The sequence below is a fragment of the Labeo rohita genome, chromosome 22 (genome assembly GCF_022985175.1).
Source record: "Labeo rohita strain BAU-BD-2019 chromosome 22, IGBB_LRoh.1.0, whole genome shotgun sequence".
Taxonomy (NCBI): Eukaryota; Metazoa; Chordata; class Actinopteri; order Cypriniformes; family Cyprinidae; genus Labeo; species Labeo rohita.
Window position 1 is genome coordinate 53,942,663 of NC_066890.1, and position 19,557 is coordinate 53,962,219.

The window sequence follows — 19,557 nt, forward strand, 5'->3', positions numbered from 1 at the left end:
TCGTAGAGAATGGGGTAGTGGTTAATGGCATTTTTACTCCTGTACTCTCTCTTTCTACTCCTTCGAGAAAAGTGACTCTATCCAGTGTGCCACCTTTTATTTCAAATGAGGTTCTTACTAGAATGCTCTCTCGTTATGGTAAATTGGTTTCTCAGATTAAGATGATTCCGATTGAGTGCAAGTCCCCTCTGTTGAAACATGTTGTGTCTTTTAGGCGCTATGTTTACGTGATTTTACAAGATGACCTGGATGAATTGGATCTGTCTTTAAACTTTCGCCATTATGAGTTTAATTATGTCATTTTTGCTACAACAAATAGCATGAAGTGCTTTGGATGCGGTGAAAAAGGGCATCTTATTCGAGCTTGTCCAAGCAAATTGAATAAGCCAGATAATAGTCGTCCACCAGCTGATGGTGAGCAGAATGTTGAAACGTGTGATGGAGGAAATGTTGGTACTGCCATTGGCAACTTCGTGCCTGAAACAGGTCTGAATGCAGCATTACATGTAGTTTACCTCAGAGTTGTTTTTCTGGCTGGGTTTACACTGTGGACAATATAAATTCCTTTCTCAAAATGACAAAAAAAAGCTAGAAAAGTTCGAGTTGAAGAGTACTTCCCTGATGTGTTGCAGTTCATTGAAAAGGCAAAGGTTTTCAGGAGTGATGGAAGTTTCACTAATCAGGAAGTGTACCATCTAAAGAAAATCCTTGCTAAACTTAATGCCCTGTCTGGCTCAGGTGTTAATAATGATAATGTGTAAACCTCATCTCTTTGTGTCTTCTTTGTTTTGATTGTGCCTGATTTATGTTTTTTTTTTTGTTTTTTTTTTCTCTTCTCATTTGAATTTTTTGTTGCCTCTCTTAATGTAAATGGAACCCAAGAGGTGAGGAAAAGATTTCAACTATTTTAGATAATAAACAGAAGACAATTGATGTTTTGTTTGCCCAAGAAACTCATAATGATTTATTAAGTGCTTCTGATTGGGCAAGATAATTTAATGGTTTATCTGTCTTAAGTCATCTGACCTCAACAAGTGGTGGAGTTGCCATTTTATTTTCTAAGAATTTTGTTCCCTGCTCTTATCAGGTAGAAGAAATTATAGAAGGCAGACTTTTAAAAGTTATAGCTCAGCTTGAAAATTGTTCTTTGATTTTCATTTGTATGTCCCAACCAATGCACTGGAAAGAATGTTTTTTCTAGATACTCTGAGTAATGTTTTATGTAATTGTAATCCTGAGGATTTATTATTTCTAGTTGGGGATTTCAATTGCACTAAGCACTTTCTAGATAGGAATCATGTTGAACTGCATATGCCTTCACAAAAATGTCTTATTCAATTATTGAAATCACATGAAATTGTTGATGTTTGGAGAAATTTTCTTGGAACTCAATGGCAGTATACATGGTCTCATGCTTATGATAATTGTATTTCGTTAGCAAGTTTGTATAGATTTTATGGATTTAAACACCAACTTGCTTTTTTTTTTTTTTTTTTTTTTTTTTTTTTTGGATCAATTTTGTTCAAGTTGTTCAATTATTCCAGTATGCTTTTCTGATCATATTTTGATACAGTGTGTTGTAACGTTATGTTCCATTTAGCCTAAAAGTGCTTACTGGCATCTCAATAATAATATATTGTGTGACAAACGTTTCAAGGAGGTTTATAAAGAGTTTTGGAACAACATTAGAAATACAAAATTTGCTTTCCAGTCTTTACAGCAGTGGTGGGATGTTGTGCAGATCAAACATATGTGTCAACAATATACTCACAACGTCACAAGGGACATAACCTATTCGATAAAAGTGATAGAGAAGGAGCTGGTGGAACTTTAGGGGCTTGCTGATAGTACAGGACATTCGGCCCATTTTGAAAAATTTAATGTTAAGAAAACCTCTTTATCTGATCTATTAGATACAGTTACACAAGGAGCCCTGGTCAGGTCGCGCTTTCAAAGCGTAGAGTTGATGGATGCACCCTCAAAGTTTTTCTTTAATTTAGAGAAGAAAAATGTGCAAAGAAGGTTTATTCATGCCTAATGCTCAGAAACTGGAGTCTTCTTGTCAGATCCCTCTGATATTCAGAAGAGAGCAGTAAGTTTTTATGAAAATCTGTACAAAAGTGAACTCACCGATGAACAAACTGTTGGTAATGTTGAGAATTTACCAGAAGTTATCAGAAGAAGCCAATGCTGAGCTCAGTAAAGCTCTGACTCTGGAGGAGTTGGATAGAGCTCTCCAAAGCATGGAGTGTGGCAAAGTGCCTGGAGTTGTTGGGTTACCGGCAGACTTTTATAAGATTTTTTTTTTTTTTTTTTTTGGTCAGAGGTGGGTCCAGAGCTACTGGAGGTGCCTAAGCTAAGCCTAAGGAAAGCCTAGCTAATGGGCGACTACCCACAAGTTGCCATAGAGCGGTCCTCACTTTGCTGCCAAAAAAGGGAGACTTGAACGACATTAAAAACTGGAGACCGGTGAGTTTGCTGTGCAGCAACTATAAATTGCTCTCCAAGGTGCTGGCTAATAGATTGGGAGAAGTTTTGGAACAGGTGATCCATCCTGACCAGACTTATTGTGTACCTGGTAGACAAGGTACCGTCTCGTAAAATAGTCGATCGTTCCGTATTTATGAATGAAATTATTCATTTAAAATTTGCCTATGGTGGGAAAGCGGTCATGTAACAAGTCCACATGTTTACCGTATGTTTACATGTTTACCATGTGTATTCAGTGTAACCACAAAACATACCATTTACCACCGTAACCACAAGTTTACCATATTTTTACTATAGTAACTGTCGCTTGATCGCCATCGTGTATTCACTGTAACCACAAAACATACCATGCTTTTACCACCGTAACCGTAGTTTTACTGTGTTTGTAGTTAAAGCACAGTAACCTCAATACTTACCATGTTTTACTACAGTGACTGCACTTTTAATGTGATATTTGTAGAAAAGCACAATTAAATACTTACCATATTACGGTACGGTATGGTACAGCACAATACTTCTTTGGTACATTACTCTCTGTGTAATAAACATTTATTTCAGTGAAAAAAAATAAGAATAATATAAATAAAATAATAAAATAATAATTTTAAACAATAGGGCCCTACAATCTTTTTTTTTTTTTTTTTTTTTTTTTTCTGAAATTCTTGTTTTAACTTTTCTGATAATCAAACACAGGCATTAAACATTTATTTATGTTTAATGAAATGAAAATTAAACCATTTTATTTGCTGCCAAACAAACTTTTTTTTCTGTTATTACTGCATTTAATTGTTTTATTTAAATTTGCCAGAAATAGGAATATTTAAACACCTACATTATACTGTACAAAAGTAATAGAAGACTAATACATTTCTGTTACATGTTAAACATTACTTTTATTTTGACAGGTTGCCGGTTAGTTTTTGTGTGTATACACTACGGTATGATGCTAATTTTCTCAAATGAACCGGTAAAATTTACATGAAGTGACTCTAACAGCAGTTCTGGAGATTAAGTGTATGCGTTTATGTCGTCATATAATGAGACGCAGAGGCCGAAAATAACCGCGAGCATCACCTGTGCTTTACTACTGCGGTCAAGCCAGCCGCGGTTCAGAAAAACACGGTCAAGCCAGCCACGATTGATTTTAGAGTTCGCGCATATTACAGTGGTTACGGTAGTTTCAGGATCAACACAGAGAGAACGCGCTTGCAGAGCGCTTTTCATTTAGACGCCCAGGACTGAGAGATACTACAAAATGCTCGTGAATTTTTACTTGCTTATTTATTTGCATTTCTGCTTTAATATCCTTGTTATTTATTGGTGACTTTGACGGTTGTCTGTTACAATATTTTTCTTAAATATTCACCTTTGAAATAATTGTTTTATGTAGATGAGTTACAGCAGAATTCGTAGAAAACAGACAAAATAACATATTTAGTCTTTCAAAATACCAGAATTGATTTTTAATTTGTTTTACTGTTCAAAAGTAACAGTTATTATTCAATGAATGTTTTCTATAATGAGGTTTGACGTCTGCTTTGAAAGAGAGGGCAAATAAAAAAAAATGTTCACAATGGAAAAAAAAACTTTTTTTAATAAAATGCCTTTATTTCACTCCGGAGACCTATGAAAAAATTAATTCTAGTAAGTATAAAACGCCATGGTCAGTTTTTATCCCATATAATGTGCACACATTATATGAATAAAAAAAAAAAAAAAAAAAAAAAACTTTTTTGAGATATAAGATATTACTGCACTTTAGAGGTAAGACCCCATTTAAGTAGGAAAAAACAACCACCAGTTCTTATTCAGGACGTCCCATACTATATACACACCTCATATGAAACTATTTTACTGCAGCATTTTTGATATATTGGACATTATTACACTTTAGAGGGGTATAAAGACCCCATTTCTAATAAGTAGAAAAAACAATGACCAGTTCTTATTCAGGATGTCCCATACTATATACACACCTCATATGAAACTCTTTTACTGCAGCATTTTTGAGATATGGGGCATTATTACATTTTAAAGGGGTATAAAGACCCCATTTCTAATAAGTAGAAAAAACAATGACCAGTTCTTATTCAGGATGTCCCATACTATATACACACCTCATATGAAACTCTTTTACTGCAGCATTTTTGAGATATGGGGCATTATTACATTTTAAAGGGGTATAAAGACCCCATTTCTAATAAGTAGAAAAAAACAATGGTCAGTTCTTATACGGGACGTCCCATACTATACTTACACCTCATATCAAACCATTTTACTGCAGTGTTTTGGACATACGGGACATTAATACACTTTAAAGGCCTATAAAGACCCCTTTTCTAATAAGTAGAAAAAGTAATGGTCAGTTCTTATACGGGACGTCCCATACTATAATTACACAACGTATGAAACTATTTTACTGCAGCATTTTTGAGATATGGGACATTACTACACTTTAAAGGCCTATGAAGACCCCATTTCTAATAAGTAGAAAAAAACAATGGTCAGTTCTTATACGGGACGTCCCATACTATACTTACACCTCATATCAAACCATTTTACTGCAGTGTTTTGGACATACGGGACATTATTACACTTTAAAGGCCTATGAAGACCCCATTTCTAATAAGTAGAAAAAAAACAATGGTCAATTCTCATAGGGGACATCTCGCACTATATCCACACCTCATATCAAACCATTTTACTGCAGTGTTTTGGAGATATAGGACATTATTACACTTCAGAGCCCTATAGAGACCTAATTTCTAATAACTTGAAAAATGTAATGGCCAATTCTTATAGGAACATCCAACACTATATGCATACATTATCTCAAACTATTTCACTGCAGCGTTTTATAGATATGTGACATTATTACCCTTAAAATGCCTTATTAAAAATTTATGCCTCTCTAAAGTGTAATAATGTCCAATATCTCATAAATGCTGCAGTAAAATAGATTCATATGAGGTGTGCGTATAGTGTGCAGTAATATCTTATATCTCAAAAAAGTATATATATATATTTTTTTAATTCATATAATGTGTGCACATTATATGGGATAAAAACTGACCATGGCGTTTTATACTTAATAGAATTTATTTTTTCATAGGTCTCCGGAGTGAAATAAAGGCATTTTATTTAACTTTTTTTTTTTTTTTTTTTTTTTTTTTCATTGTGAACATTTTTTTTATTTGCCCTCTCTTTCAAAGCAGACGTCAAACCTCATTATAGAAAACATTCATTGAAGAATAACTATTACTTTTGAACAGTAAAACAAATTAAAAATAAATTTTGGTATTTAGAAAGACTAAATACGTTATTTTGTCTGTTATTTTGTTGAATTCTGCTGTAACTCATCTACATAAAACAATTATTTCAAAGGTGAATATTTAAGAAAAATATTGTAACAGACAACCGTCAAAGTCACCAATAAATAACACGGATATTAAAGCAGAAATGCAAATAAATAAGCAAGTAAAAATTCACGAGCATTTTGTAGTATCTCTCAGTCCTGGGCGTCTAAATGAAAAAAAGCTCTGCAAGCGCGTTCTCTCTGTGTGGTTCCTGAAACTACCCTAACCACTGTAATATGCGCGCACGCTAAAATCAATCGCGGCTGGCTTGACCGTGTTTAATATTCACAGACACTAGTCCATATCGTGATTCGAATTAAGTGAGAAACCTACTTTTGATTTATTAATCCAAAAATTGACGAATTCTGTGGCATCCCGCTCTCTCTCGCAAACTATCAAACTCTCTCTCGCAAACTATCAAACTCTCTCACACACTATCAAACTCTCTCGCGCCAACTATCAAACTCGGTCCGTGTACGTTTTGATAATTTGTTTCTGAATCTGAAATAAAATATAAGCAGAAACGAGAAAACGGCTCCTTTATTCGTTTTTTCGTTTATTAAACGAAATTTCGGCTCGATTTATTTATTTATTTTTGTTTGTTTCACTGGTAGAAAACGGATAAACGACTTCAAAATTCGTTTTCCACATGTGGGCGGTCACGAGACGCCCCTTTCCGCCGAATGGTCAAGCGAATCTGAACCAGTGACGTAATCCGTTGTTTCTCTGTTCCGTTCAACAAAATAAAAGTATTTTATTTATTTTTTTATTGCACTCTTTAGAACAACGAACAAGGACAATAACATAAATTACAATAAAATAACAACTAATAAACAAAGAATAAAAATAGAAAAATAAAATGAAATCTTTTTTTTTTTGATAGGCCTAGTCCTCTGATTGTTTTTTTTTTTTTGTTTTGTTTTTTTGTGTGTGTGCAACCTAACGCGTTTCATAGAAATACTTATTTCAGAAATATTAATATGCACTCATATTTTGCTGTATGGATTTAAATCCGAGTGGTAAAGCTGCGCTACCCACTAGACAGCGCAAAGAAGCACAGATCAATGTTCAGTCAAGTGTAGATACACAGTCATAATTTTAGACGTTATGCCCAGTTTTGGACAAAGGATGGTCAGTGCAAATACTGTAATTCAAATCGACTGAAGGTACCAAGGATGGAGAATTAAATTTTTACTGTACTGTATCATAGCCACGGGAACTGTCACGTGACACTATGTGAATGAGCCAGTGACGCTTATGCGGTTTCTGATTGGCTGAATGCCACAATCAAATCAGTCTATGGTAACAAGTACAGTAAGCCGATCATCACCTTGCTGTCTTCACTTACGTAGTACTTTTGTATTACAAATATCGTTTTTACAATGTTTCGGCTTTTCGTCATCTTTGTTTTGGTTGTGGGGATAAGGGGAAGCGATGATCTTGCTGATTTTTTTAATTTGGCTTTAAATTGCGTGCGAAACATTCACAACGAGATGGGTCCTAGACGGGGATCAAACAGCATGACGTTGGAAAGGTTACGTGGAGAACTTCAAGATCACACAAGGACAGTTTCTTTTATTCTGTCAAGAATCGATCAGTCACAGGGAGCTAGTGGAGAGTGCATTCGATCCCTGGAGGAACTGTATTCGTGTTTCCGTGCTATCATTACAACATTTGAAAATCCACACCGTGTTCAAGAATACCACCTACAGTTTCCAGTGGACATTCCGGGCGTCCTCGCTTTGAGCTTTCATATCAGCAAATAGCCCACTGCTTATCACTAGGCATGAGCTGGCAGAGAATTGCTAGGTGTTTGGGAGTCAGCACGCGAACCCTCTACCGACACCGATTGCGGCTTGAGATTCCACCAAACGAATACTCCACGATTTCAGATGGTGAATTAAATATGTTGATTGCCGAAATCCTCCATACTACCCCAAATGCAGGTAGGAAGCCTGCGGTCACGCCAGGTCCGAATACAGCGTTGGCGTGTCAGACGCTGTCTGCAACAGCTTGACCCAGTCGGACGTTCTTTCCGACGCCGCCACGCAATTCGCCGACGTGTTTACAGTGTTCAGATTTCAAACGAATTGTGGTAAGCCGGGCTGGAAATGGGGATGCACGGCGTTTCACCTACTCACATAAACGTAGCGGGATATTCAGTGTATGCGCGATGTCGAATTTTGTGATTGGCCATAATACACTGCAGCCAATGGTTTTCTTGTCGGTGCCTGTCCCGCCCCTCATAGAACAGATCGTAAAAGCAGCATTTTAATTATTATAAATGGAGTTTGCAAACAGTTAAATAAACAGTAAGTTGCATTAATATTAATATAGATCGTCTCATTTTGCTCTAGTCAAACAGCTCAAAAACAAATTCATAGCTGAGCCACTGCATCTCATCATTTGAATAACTTAACATTTCTGTATTAAGAACTTTATTTTTTAAATACATTAAACTCATAATATTGTTATTGTTAATTTAAATGCTTTCATGCCACCTCTGATCCTCATTAAACAATCTATTAATACACCTAAATGCTACCTTTGTGTTCTCCTGTGCCACCTATGTAATGCAAAGATGAATTTTATTGATACTGATTTAATTTAATTGGTAAGTTATACTTCCTGATTGTCTTATTAGTCTAATTAAATGTATTGTTGTAATAAAAATGTAAAAGTTTATAAATATAATTACACAGGGTGGCTCTGATCTTGACACCTAAAAAAATGGGTTAGATGAAACATGAAATAAATTTAATCTTATTATAGATTATACAGGTTTTTAATAATTAAATAATCTGAAAGGTCATCTAAACATTACCCCATAAATTCACCCGTAAATTAACAGTTAGAAGTTAGAAAAAAATTAACACTAATATTTACTGAAAACTTCAACTTGTCAAAAACAAAATTAAACAAAACCAGCAGGGTTGTCAGATGTATTTTCACATTTAGTACAAGTAAACATACTCTAATCAAGTTCTTAATTGTTTTGAGCAGCACCAAAGTGTTGGAAATCACTGAAATGCATGCATATTCTATATCATGAAATATCAGGTTATTTGCTGTCAGATTTCAAAGTAGCTTACCCATCACCGAGACAATGTCTTTATAGCTGTAAACAACCTAATTTATTTCTTTAAACTATTAAGATTTGGCTTCACCTTGGACTTGCAGACTAATTATCATGTTTTAAACAGGCATATAGACGGGAACCACAAGCTCGTCAGATGGAGGATGGTTTTTCATGGATGTGTGGATGGTTTTAGTCGAACCATCATCTACTTGCATTGTCTGAACAACAACAGAGCATCAAGTGTCTTAGAACTTTTTTGTGAGGGTGTGGTTAATTTTGGTTTACCATCAAGAGTTCGCTGTGATCATGGTATGGAAAACACAGAAGTTGCTCGATACATGTTGGAGAGAAGGGGGCTTAATAGACATAGTGTTATCACTGGTCGCAGTGTACACAATCAGCGAATTGAGAGACTGTGGGCTGAACTTAATCGTGTTGTGACATTTCATTTTAGTAATCTCTTTACATTCATGGAGAACCATGGTGTTCTTGATTCCACCAATGAGTTTCATATGTTTTGCTTACATCTCATTTACTTGCCAAGGATTCAGAGAGCTACTGCTGAGTTTAGAGCTCAATGGAACAACCATGGCTTATCTACTCAGAGAGGACAGACACCTTTGCAACTATGGCAAACAGGTGTCCTCGGTACTGCAGGGTTTCCGAACCCGGCTATTGATGCAGTTTTCCAAATTGATGGAGACTTTGGAGTTGAGGACAATGGCCCTCTTCCTGTGTTAGACACTAATAACAACATTGTTATTCCAGAAAACAATTTCCATGAAAATGACACCACTGCAAATTTAATCCAAACAGTGAACCCTCTTCATGATGATGGCAACCATGGTATAAACTTGTTTGTACAACTTACAAATTTTCAGCCATCCGTGTAGGCCAAAATGGTGAATGACCTTAGATGTTAGTTTGCATGAGTTGTTAATGAAGCAGATGTTTGTTAGGTTCTCCTGTTTATTTTTTGATCAACAATTGTTTTCCAGAGAAGAAATTCTGAAAGAGAGGTTTATAACAGGAATTTCATAGAACAGTGCTACACTTAACATGCAAAACTTTCTATCACATTTCATAAATATTCCATTCATGAAAAGTTAATTACAAAAATATCACAAGTATCACTGCTGACATATGTTTAACAGGTTAATTTTTTTGGTAAACAAACATTTTATGGGTTCCTATAACTCATATAACCCTATTGTTTTAAAAAGCAGACACTGTAATGTTCTGTGGAAATTGTTGTAATATTTTTAGAACCAATTTGCATTAAATGCATGTTCATGCTATGATGTGAAGCATTTTTGTTCCATATTGCAAACATATTCAGAAGTAAAAAAAAAAAACAAAAAAAACAATAACATTGTTGCATACCTATGGATTTTAGGTTCCAAATCCCACTTGAAACTGCAATTTGTACAGGCAACGAAACATCAACAATATACTAATCTGACAAAAAAAAGCTATAAATCACCTGCGTAATACTATATAGGCCCCCCTGCATTCAACATAGTGCCAACCACATCTCAAAATAGTATTACTTTTTATTATTAACTGACTGTTGGTACCACACAATTTTTTTGTTTTTGTTTTTTTTTTGTTTTTGTTTTTTTTTTAAAAAACACACAAATCTCTAGAATTTCTAGCTGACTGAAGTACGTTTAAAGGAGAAGTCCAATTCCAGAACAAAAATGTACAGATAATGTACTCACCCTTTTGTCATCCAAAATGTAAGAAATTTTTCTCCATATAATGGACTGCAATGGTGCCCCCAAGTTGGAACTTCCAAAGTGCAGTTAAATGCAGCTTCAAATGGCTCTAGACGATCTTAGCCGAGGAAGAAGGGTCTTATCTAGCCAAACGATTGGTCATTTTTGAAACAAATTGACAATTTATTTCCTTTTTAACCTCAAAAACTCATCTTGTCTCGTCTCTCTGATGCGCATGTGTACTCTGTGTAATCCGGGTCATTAAAGTTAGTGTATGTCGAAAAACTCCCGTCTCGTTTTCTTCTTCAACGCCAAAATCATCCTACATCGCTGTTTTACCCCCTTTTTTTTTTTTTTTGCCAAGGGCATTTGGTCTTCTCTGAAAGTTCGCTTTGTAAATACTGGGTTGGTACTTCTGCAGCAATGTGGGACAATTTTGAAGTTGGGAAAGAAAACAAGATAGGAGTTTTTCAACATACCCCAACTATCTTAAATGTACTGAACCGGAAAAAAGCATTTGAGAGTGAAAAAAAAAAAAAAAAGTATTAAATTGTCACTTTTTTTCTGAAAATGACCGATCATTTTGCTAGATAGGACTCTTCTTTCTCAGCTGGGATCATTTAGAGCCATTTGAAGCTGCATTCAAACTGCATTTTGGAAGTTCAAACTTGGGAGCACCACTAAAGTCCACTATATAGAGAAAAATTCAGGAATGTTTTCCACAAATAAACAATTTCTTATTGACTGAGGAAAGAAAGACATAAACATCTTGGATGACAAGGGATGAGTAAATTATCTGTACATTTTTGTTCTGTACATCATTTTGGACTTATTTAAGTTGTAAACATTTAGATGGAAGGCTTAAAAACTGAAAAATTCCTTTGAAATATATACAGATACACAGTAAATAACCATCAAAACTATAAAACTACAAAACTACTCACGCCCAAACCCTTGAGTATTGCCCAAAGCAAACTCCATGCTTTCTTTGAATGCTTGGTAGGAGATGTGCAATGGCAATTTCAGGCAGTTTATACAGGTGTTGGCCATGGGAAGAAGCCTAGCTGTGGATGGTGCATCATCTTGATGCAGAAATTCAATTGAGGGTTGAGGGGAAAAGCCTATTGGTGGAATAGCATCAGCACCTGTAGCAAAGGCCAAAATCTTTCCAAGTCTGTCGGAACCTCCTTCCTCTGGAAGGAAAGAAGAGACACAAAAAAACATATGCAATGCAAGCAGATCCTTGACTTAACCTCTCCCCTCCCCCCACCAGTCAGTTTATTTCTGCCACTTGCATCCCACAATACTATACAACAGCACATAAATTTGCATCACGTTTAGTAACAGTGGTAGTACCAAGGCATTTATTTTAATCAACAATTTAGTTATTTTCATTTACGAGACAATTTTTTTTAGAACCAACTTGTTACTGAAGTTAGAGTATTTTTGACAACATTAAAGAAGTTCACTTCCAGAACAATTTACAAATAATTTACTCACCCCCTTATCATCCAAGATGTTCATGTCTTCTGTCTTCAGTCGTGAAGAAATTATGTTTTTTGAGGAAAACATTTCAGGATTTTTCTCCATATAATGGACTTCATTGGTCCCCGATTTTGAACGTCCAAAATGTGGTTTAAATGCAGCTCTAAATGGTCTAAACGATCCCAGCAAAGGAAGAAGGGTGTTGTCTAGTGAAACAATCTGCCATTTTTTTCCGGAAAATAAAAATTTGTATACTTTAAGCACAAAAGCATATGTAGCACAGGTTCTGGGATGCACGTTCACGGCACCATGTACTATTGAATCACGTCGAAAGGTCATGCGGAACGTAGGCAGAACTACAGACCCAGTGTTTACAAAGCAAACGGGCAAAGACTAAGAAAGTGCAAGTAAGTTATATGAACAAACAAAAAGGTACAACGATGTCAGATGATTCTAAAGTTGTAGGAGAAAATAGGATAAGTTTTTCGCCATACTCTACCTTTTTGAGCCGGAGTACACAGATGATGAACTTGTACTTGAACTTAGATGTGATTCGTAGTAGTGATGGGATGTTCGAATCATTTTACCGACTTAGACCTTTGAGTCTCGTTCAGGAAAATGAATGAATATTTTTGAGCCATTTTGTTCATTTTAGCAAAATATAATTAAAATGTTACGCGTTACTTCCCAAACACATCTACTACTTACACAAACGTTGATCACACTACAAACAAGACAAAACTATAATGCTATAAGAAACAGAAAAGATTAATTCATTGTTTACCTTTAGTCTTTAGTCTATGATTAGCTCACCTCACCTCTTATCTGAAGTTTTCAGGTTTGAGTCGTTCGTTCGTCATGTGACAGCCCCATAAGATGAACGAACGACTCGAAAAACCCGAAGACTCGAAACCTGTGAACTAATTCCAGCACAGAACCTAATAAGATGTTGCGCATGCGCGACTGAACAAATCAATCTCCAAGATCATCGGATCATCAAAATGAACAAATCATTCAAGAATGACCCATTACTAATTCGTAGCATCGTGGACGCGCATCCCAGAGCCTGTGCTACACAAGCTTTTGTGCTTAAAAAGTGTACACACTTTTATTTTTTGAAAAAAAATGACAGATCGTTTCTCTAGATAAGACCCTTCTTCCTCGGCTGGGATCATTTAGAGTCCTTTAAAGCTGCATTTAAACTACATTTTGCAAGTTCAAAAAAAATCGGGGCACCAATCCTGGAATGTCTTCCTTAACCATAATTTCTTTACGACTGAAATCAGAAAGACATGAATATCTTGGATGACAGAGGGGTGAGTAAATTATTTGTAAATTGTTGTTCTGGAAGTGGAGTTCTCCTTTAATGCATGCATCAGGGACAAGAATGGGGGAAAAAAAACAATCATCAAATCATTACAGGGTCAAAATAATAGAGTTTGATTGAATGTCACTTGTCTTACGTTTGATGCTTTTGGCATTTGAACATTGCGGTCATCGGAACTGGCGCATGGCACAGTAGAGTTCGAAATGTCCCTGGATGTTTTTGTATTATATCCAGTACTCCTAATGTCCTCAGACCATCTCTAAATCTAAAATTAGATTAAACAGGGTTACACAATAAACAGTACTTATCAGCTCTTTACTTAAAATACAACCCAGATTTTGAAAAGCAGTTGAGCAATTTAAAAATATGAAATGACTTAAAGGGGTCATCAGATGCCCATTTTGCACAAGTTGATATGATTTTTAGGGTCTTATTGAAAAGTCTATAATACACTTTGGTTAAAAATTCTCAATGGTAGTGTAAAACAACACCCTTTTTACCTTGCCAAAATCAGCTCTGCAAAAATGAAGCCATTCTGATGGATTGTTCCTTTAAATGCATATGAGGTCTGCTCGCCCCGCCCCTCTCTGCTCTGAGAGATTGTTTACTTTAGCGCGTTTAGCTGTAAAACTTGCTAACTAGCACATTATTAGGAAAGGTGATTGCAGACATTCATAAAAAAAAAAAATAATAAAAAAAAAAAACAAACAAACAAACAAAAAACACCTTATACTCACTTCTGCTGTAGGTGAAGCTGGATCACAAATGATTTGTGCGAACATAGATGCATTTATGTAAATCCAGCAATACAAAACCTCAATCGCTCAACTGGAGATATTCATCCCTGCTTTGGCATCGAAACAATGGATGTCGGACTGCTACAACTGATTTAGGACAGGTCTAAAGTAAGACGCTCATGTCAATCAACTATTGTGGGAGTGGCCTATGTCGGTGTGACACCACAGGCATCTGAGAATGGCTCAATTTGAAAAAAGGGGATATTAGTTTTACAGATTAATTAAAAACCACAGCATGGATTTTTATCATTATAGGGTACATGTGTACTAGAGGTCTGCCGATAGTTGATTGGCAGAACTATCGCTTATCGGCAAAATGCCGATAGTTTTTTCCGGGTTGGGTCCGTTGCTGGAGCAGCTGAGAAGGTCATCATTATACAGCAAAGTCCCTATAGTCTTTGTTATACAGCCCATTTGTTTAGACACGTGACACTTCGTGCTGCACAGAGCGGGACACTTCAGAGGCAGATTTAAAACATCGACAACGAAACACACTGTACAGCACACTGTAGTGCATGCTTTCATGTCATTACTAAGCAAAGAATTTGTTGACTAGATGCTTTATTAGTGGAGAAAGGACAGCAGTATGCTTTTGCCCGTTTGATGATCAAATAAAGTCTTGTAGGCCGCCGCTTGAACTGAACGCGATGCGTCCAGTGTGTGTGATACTGAATAGTTGTGAGTTCTTCCAGACGTGGCGCTGCACTTTTGCCCGTTGTGTGCTTTTATGTTTTGATTAGATAACCACAAATGTTCTAGAATAGAAGCAGTTAAATTGTCAACACACAATGTTCAAACAATATGTAAAAGTGAACTTTGCATCCGATGACCCCTTTATTATTGAAATATATACTATTAGTGTAATGCTCTTAGTCAAACCAAGCTAAAACTAACCTCTCAAATGGTCCCCGGAGCCTGTGAATCACTTGAAACATTAGAATGTCTTTGACAAGCGCATCTCGGTCCTCTATGCGTCTTAAAGGCCTGAGGCAGCCCGCATTGGCCAGGTAATCTCTTAGTGGTTGTGTGGCGTCAAGCAGGTCATGCAAAGTAGTGCATTCTGAGATCTAACACAAACAATGATACATTGAGAGATGAAGCATCTTGCAATACAGTATGTAACCAACAAAAAAATATCTCATTGCAGATGCACTGACACCAAAATCCCCTGAAAAGTTTTGCCCTAACAATGTCTCTGTGAATAGTTAAAAACAACTGCAACTTCTTTCTAAATAGTGTATGACAGTACCATTTTAGCAACTGTTAAAGCAATAAAACTGAAAGTAGCTATATTTAAAAAGACAGAAAGCATGCATGAAATATTTTTACAATTTCATAAATCTTACATTTAACAAATATGGTCAAGCCATTTTTTACACAGGAATATTCATATTGTAGGACTTAAAGGATTAATTGATTACTCAAATTAATCACTGATAATTTTGCCACATTATTTAGCTGAAGGATAATTAACGCTATAACGATAATTACTAACACTCATTTCATGTCAGATGTGTCATTTTCAGATGACTTTCTGTGCTCATCTGAACACAAAATGAAGGTTTAGAAGAAGCTTTCAAATGTTAAAATGGAATGAAAGTAGAAGGCAAACTAAACTTTCGAGGTCCAGTAATCAAATTTAGAAAGCATAATATTAATACATACCAGGGACACAACAATACAGTTAGTCCACGGTTCAATACGTACCTCGGTTTTTAGTTCGGTTTGGTTCTAATATCTTGCCACTTCTGTGTGTTTTCTTTTTTTATGTGGATAGATATTATGCTCATTAAAAGTGACTGCGGGACCCTGAAAATGTTGGCTGACATGTCTTTCCATTACACTCCACCTTAGAAAACCTCTATAATCTACATTTTGTTTTCAGATTAACAATGGAAGATGATTGTTGGATATATTATGATAGAATTTTTATTTTGTTGTGGACTAATCCTTTAAACCGCTACAGTACTTTTTACTGTTGTCTTGTAAATGAGAAATAACAATTACCTTTTTGATTTTCTCATACAAATCTGTATCTGCAATATCGTCTAAGGTAGGATTTGCAGATTCCAAGCCATTCACCAGACAGGTGAACAGTGTTGGGGACAGAAAACCAGGGGAGGGTCCTCCATGAACTAGGCTGACAGCAATGGCAAGGCCAGCAATGTAATATCTGTCCTCCCTTAAAGCTTTGAAACAATGTAATTGCACAAAAAGTGAGACCTAATTTGACATTGTTTTTCTGTGAAACTCAAAGTATATGTTAAAATAAATAAACAAATAATCAGATGGTCATGCTGTATGGTCAAACCTAATTTCCAAAGAAAAGCCATTACAGAGACTTTACTGAGAGAAATTTAGAGGTTACAGAATTTCATAGTGTGTGCATATAGATGCTAAGCTGACAACAATGAGGGTGAATGGTGGTAGCCAATCAGAATGAGGGGAGTATTGTGTGAAGGCAGAAAGAAATAGTCATTAAACTGAAATAATAATTAACATAAATATAGATGCAAGCAGCATTTATCGGAGTTCAAGTGCATTAAGACCTTTATCGATTCTATGCTGTTAGGGTCTCAACCAGAGATGGGCAACTTCAGTCCTGGAGGGCCACTGTCCTGCAGAGTTTAGCTCCAACCCTAATCAAACACATCTTAACAAGCTAATCAATGTTATCAAGATCACTAGAAAGCTACAGGCACGTGTGTTTGTTTAGGACTAAAGCTAAACTCTGCAGGTTTTGTCCATCCCTGGTCCAGACCATGGCAGAGGATTTATTGTGGAACAGAGCCTAAGTGTCTGATAAATTTGTTATCTTGTAGAATCTGCGCTCAGCCCTGCCGCTCCCTATACACGTGGTACATGTAATTGGGAATTTAATTGTGAAAGTACACCAATTCATTTCAAAAGTAATTTCAACACCACGCATACTAATAGCGGCTCCCTGCACATTTTAGGCTACATTCAACATCTTCCAGTGTAAGACCTCTACATGACCATGATCAAAGCTTAGGCTTAGCTCTGTATCATGCTTAAAGAAATCCTTGTTTGCACTTTGAGTATAGAGAGAGTACTGTGTTTATGGCTGTTCTTAAAACATGGTGCTATTTATTTAACCTTGTCATTCTCACTCTTAATTAGGATGTGGAAACAATTTAAAAAAAAAAAAAAAAACAACAACCAAATTTTAAAAATATATTACACTGCACAATTCTTTAAAAAAAAAAAAAAAAAAAAAAAAACAGCATACCATAGCATACAATTATTTACTGAAAAGTAAAGAAAGGAAAGGAAACTGCCTACCTGTGCTATCAAGAGCCAAGTTTCGCTGATGTTCTTGTCCTTCGAAGATTGGTGACTGCATCAGGGCTTCCATGAGTAATTTAAAAAATTCCCTCCTTGGGCCTCCTAGGTCAACAGCCTCCTCATCATGGCCCATGTCATCCGAAAACTTAACTGAAATGCTGTGATTTGGGTTGTATGACAGCTTTTTGAATCCACGGATGTCTCCATCTAATACTGAGGCTCTATTTATGTTAAACCTGCATTGTTGGTTTCGGTCAATCTTTGAGCCAAGATCCTGTAGAATAACTTTTGCAGGTGGTCCATCTGTACGGTCCATGCTGTTACCAGTGAAAAAGAAACAAGTATTAGGACTGGCTTCATCTTAGTATTGTGAAGTATTAAAATACTGAACTAGTTGTACAATGTATCTTCCTGTGACCATAATAATTGGAGCCCTAATAAATACATATAAGATAAATATTCTTCCTGTGTACAACATTCAGAGAGTATATTTAAACGCAATGATAATTACACACATATATACAGTGGTGGCCAAAATTATTAGAACACTAGTATTTTCACCAGCTAAAAATGGTTTTAATTCAGTTGTTTCTATCTATTACTGTAGTGTGTCTGGAGTGACACAAATAAACAGAACAAACTGAAACAGACTAAATCTAAAAGAACTGTGGCGACATCTCCAAGAAACCTACCTGCAAAGCTACCTGAAAAACTATGCGCAAGTGCACCTAGGGTAAAAGCTGCTTTAAATGCAAAGGATGGTCACACCAAATGTTTATTTCATTTAGTTCATGGAAGTTAATTAATAAAGAAAATCTATTTATGATATTTTTAACAGCAGCATCATTTAACAGCATTGTTACACAAGTGCCTAAAACTTTTAACAGTACTGTAGCTTTGCAGGTAGGTTTCTTGAAGCATCTTGGAGATGTTGTCACAGTTTCTGGATTTAGTCTGTCTCAGTTTGTTCTGTTTTTTCACGTCACTCCAGCCCAACTGGATGATGATGATGAGATCAGACCCACTGACACACTACAGCAAAAGATAGAAACAACTTGACTTAAAGGTTTTAAGACTTAAAAGGACTTAAAAACATTTTTAGCTGGTGAAAATACTAGTTTTACAATCATTTTGGTCACCACTGTATATACATATATATATATATATATATATATATATATATATATATATATATATATATATATATATATATATATATATATATATATATATATATATATATATAAAATCCTAATTCCAGAAAAGTTCCACTTGGAAAATGAAAAAATTAGTATCCTAGCATTAAAATTCAATGTTTATATCTACAAAATGCTAGAAATCACTTCTTTGCACTTTTTGTCAGTTAAATAAAGCTTCAAGAGAATGAACAAATCAGAGATTTTCATACAATGTGTGCAATTACTCCACAACAATTAAGAGGAAAATTAATAAATAAAAAAACATAATAATTATGCTTACTTGCAACTTTCAATACTCGCCAATATTGCTCTGTTTAACTCTTCATCATCTGAAGACACATCAGAAACTGAAGGAATAATCGATAAGTAAGCAGCATATCCACAGTCATTTGTTGATGAAGCATTCTGGTTGAGTGAGCATGCAGCATTGAAATCACCGGAGGAAGGCTGTACAGCAGTGGTCTGGTTTATCATGCTCTCGTCATGACTGATCTGTGAAGTAGCAGTTTCATCTACTGTAGTGAGGGACCTTCTTTCAAAATTAGGCATTTGTTGAGTTGCACTAGCTTGGTTTGTCCTGGCTCTTGTGGTCATGCCATCAGCAAAATGTTCAGTTGCAGTGCTTTGTTCCATGGATTCAGGAGAATCACAATCCACTTCAACACAACTGTCATCTGAGTCTGCAGTCAAACTGAAGAAAATAACGTAAATGAAATTAAAATGTATGCGTGTAAAGTGTGTACATCAAAATATAAACAATTCTCTTGACTTCTTATTGTACTTCTAGTCCATTTATTGGA

At 35.7% G+C, this 19,557-nt stretch overlaps 1 protein-coding gene across 1 annotated transcript; it reads right to left on the minus strand.

Annotated features, from left to right (window-relative positions):
* Positions 1 to 11,579: 11,579 nt before the first annotated feature.
* LOC127153430 (G2/M phase-specific E3 ubiquitin-protein ligase) lies at positions 11,580 to 19,231 on the minus strand. Its single transcript, XM_051094485.1, has 6 exons — positions 19,038 to 19,231; positions 17,556 to 17,875; positions 16,260 to 16,441; positions 15,147 to 15,319; positions 13,633 to 13,720; positions 11,580 to 11,834 (listed from the first exon to the last, which is right to left on the minus strand). The coding sequence occupies exons 1-6, from the start codon at positions 19,229 to 19,231 to the stop codon at positions 11,580 to 11,582; spliced, it is 1,212 nt and encodes a 403-aa protein (XP_050950442.1).
* Positions 19,232 to 19,557: the final 326 nt, after the last annotated feature.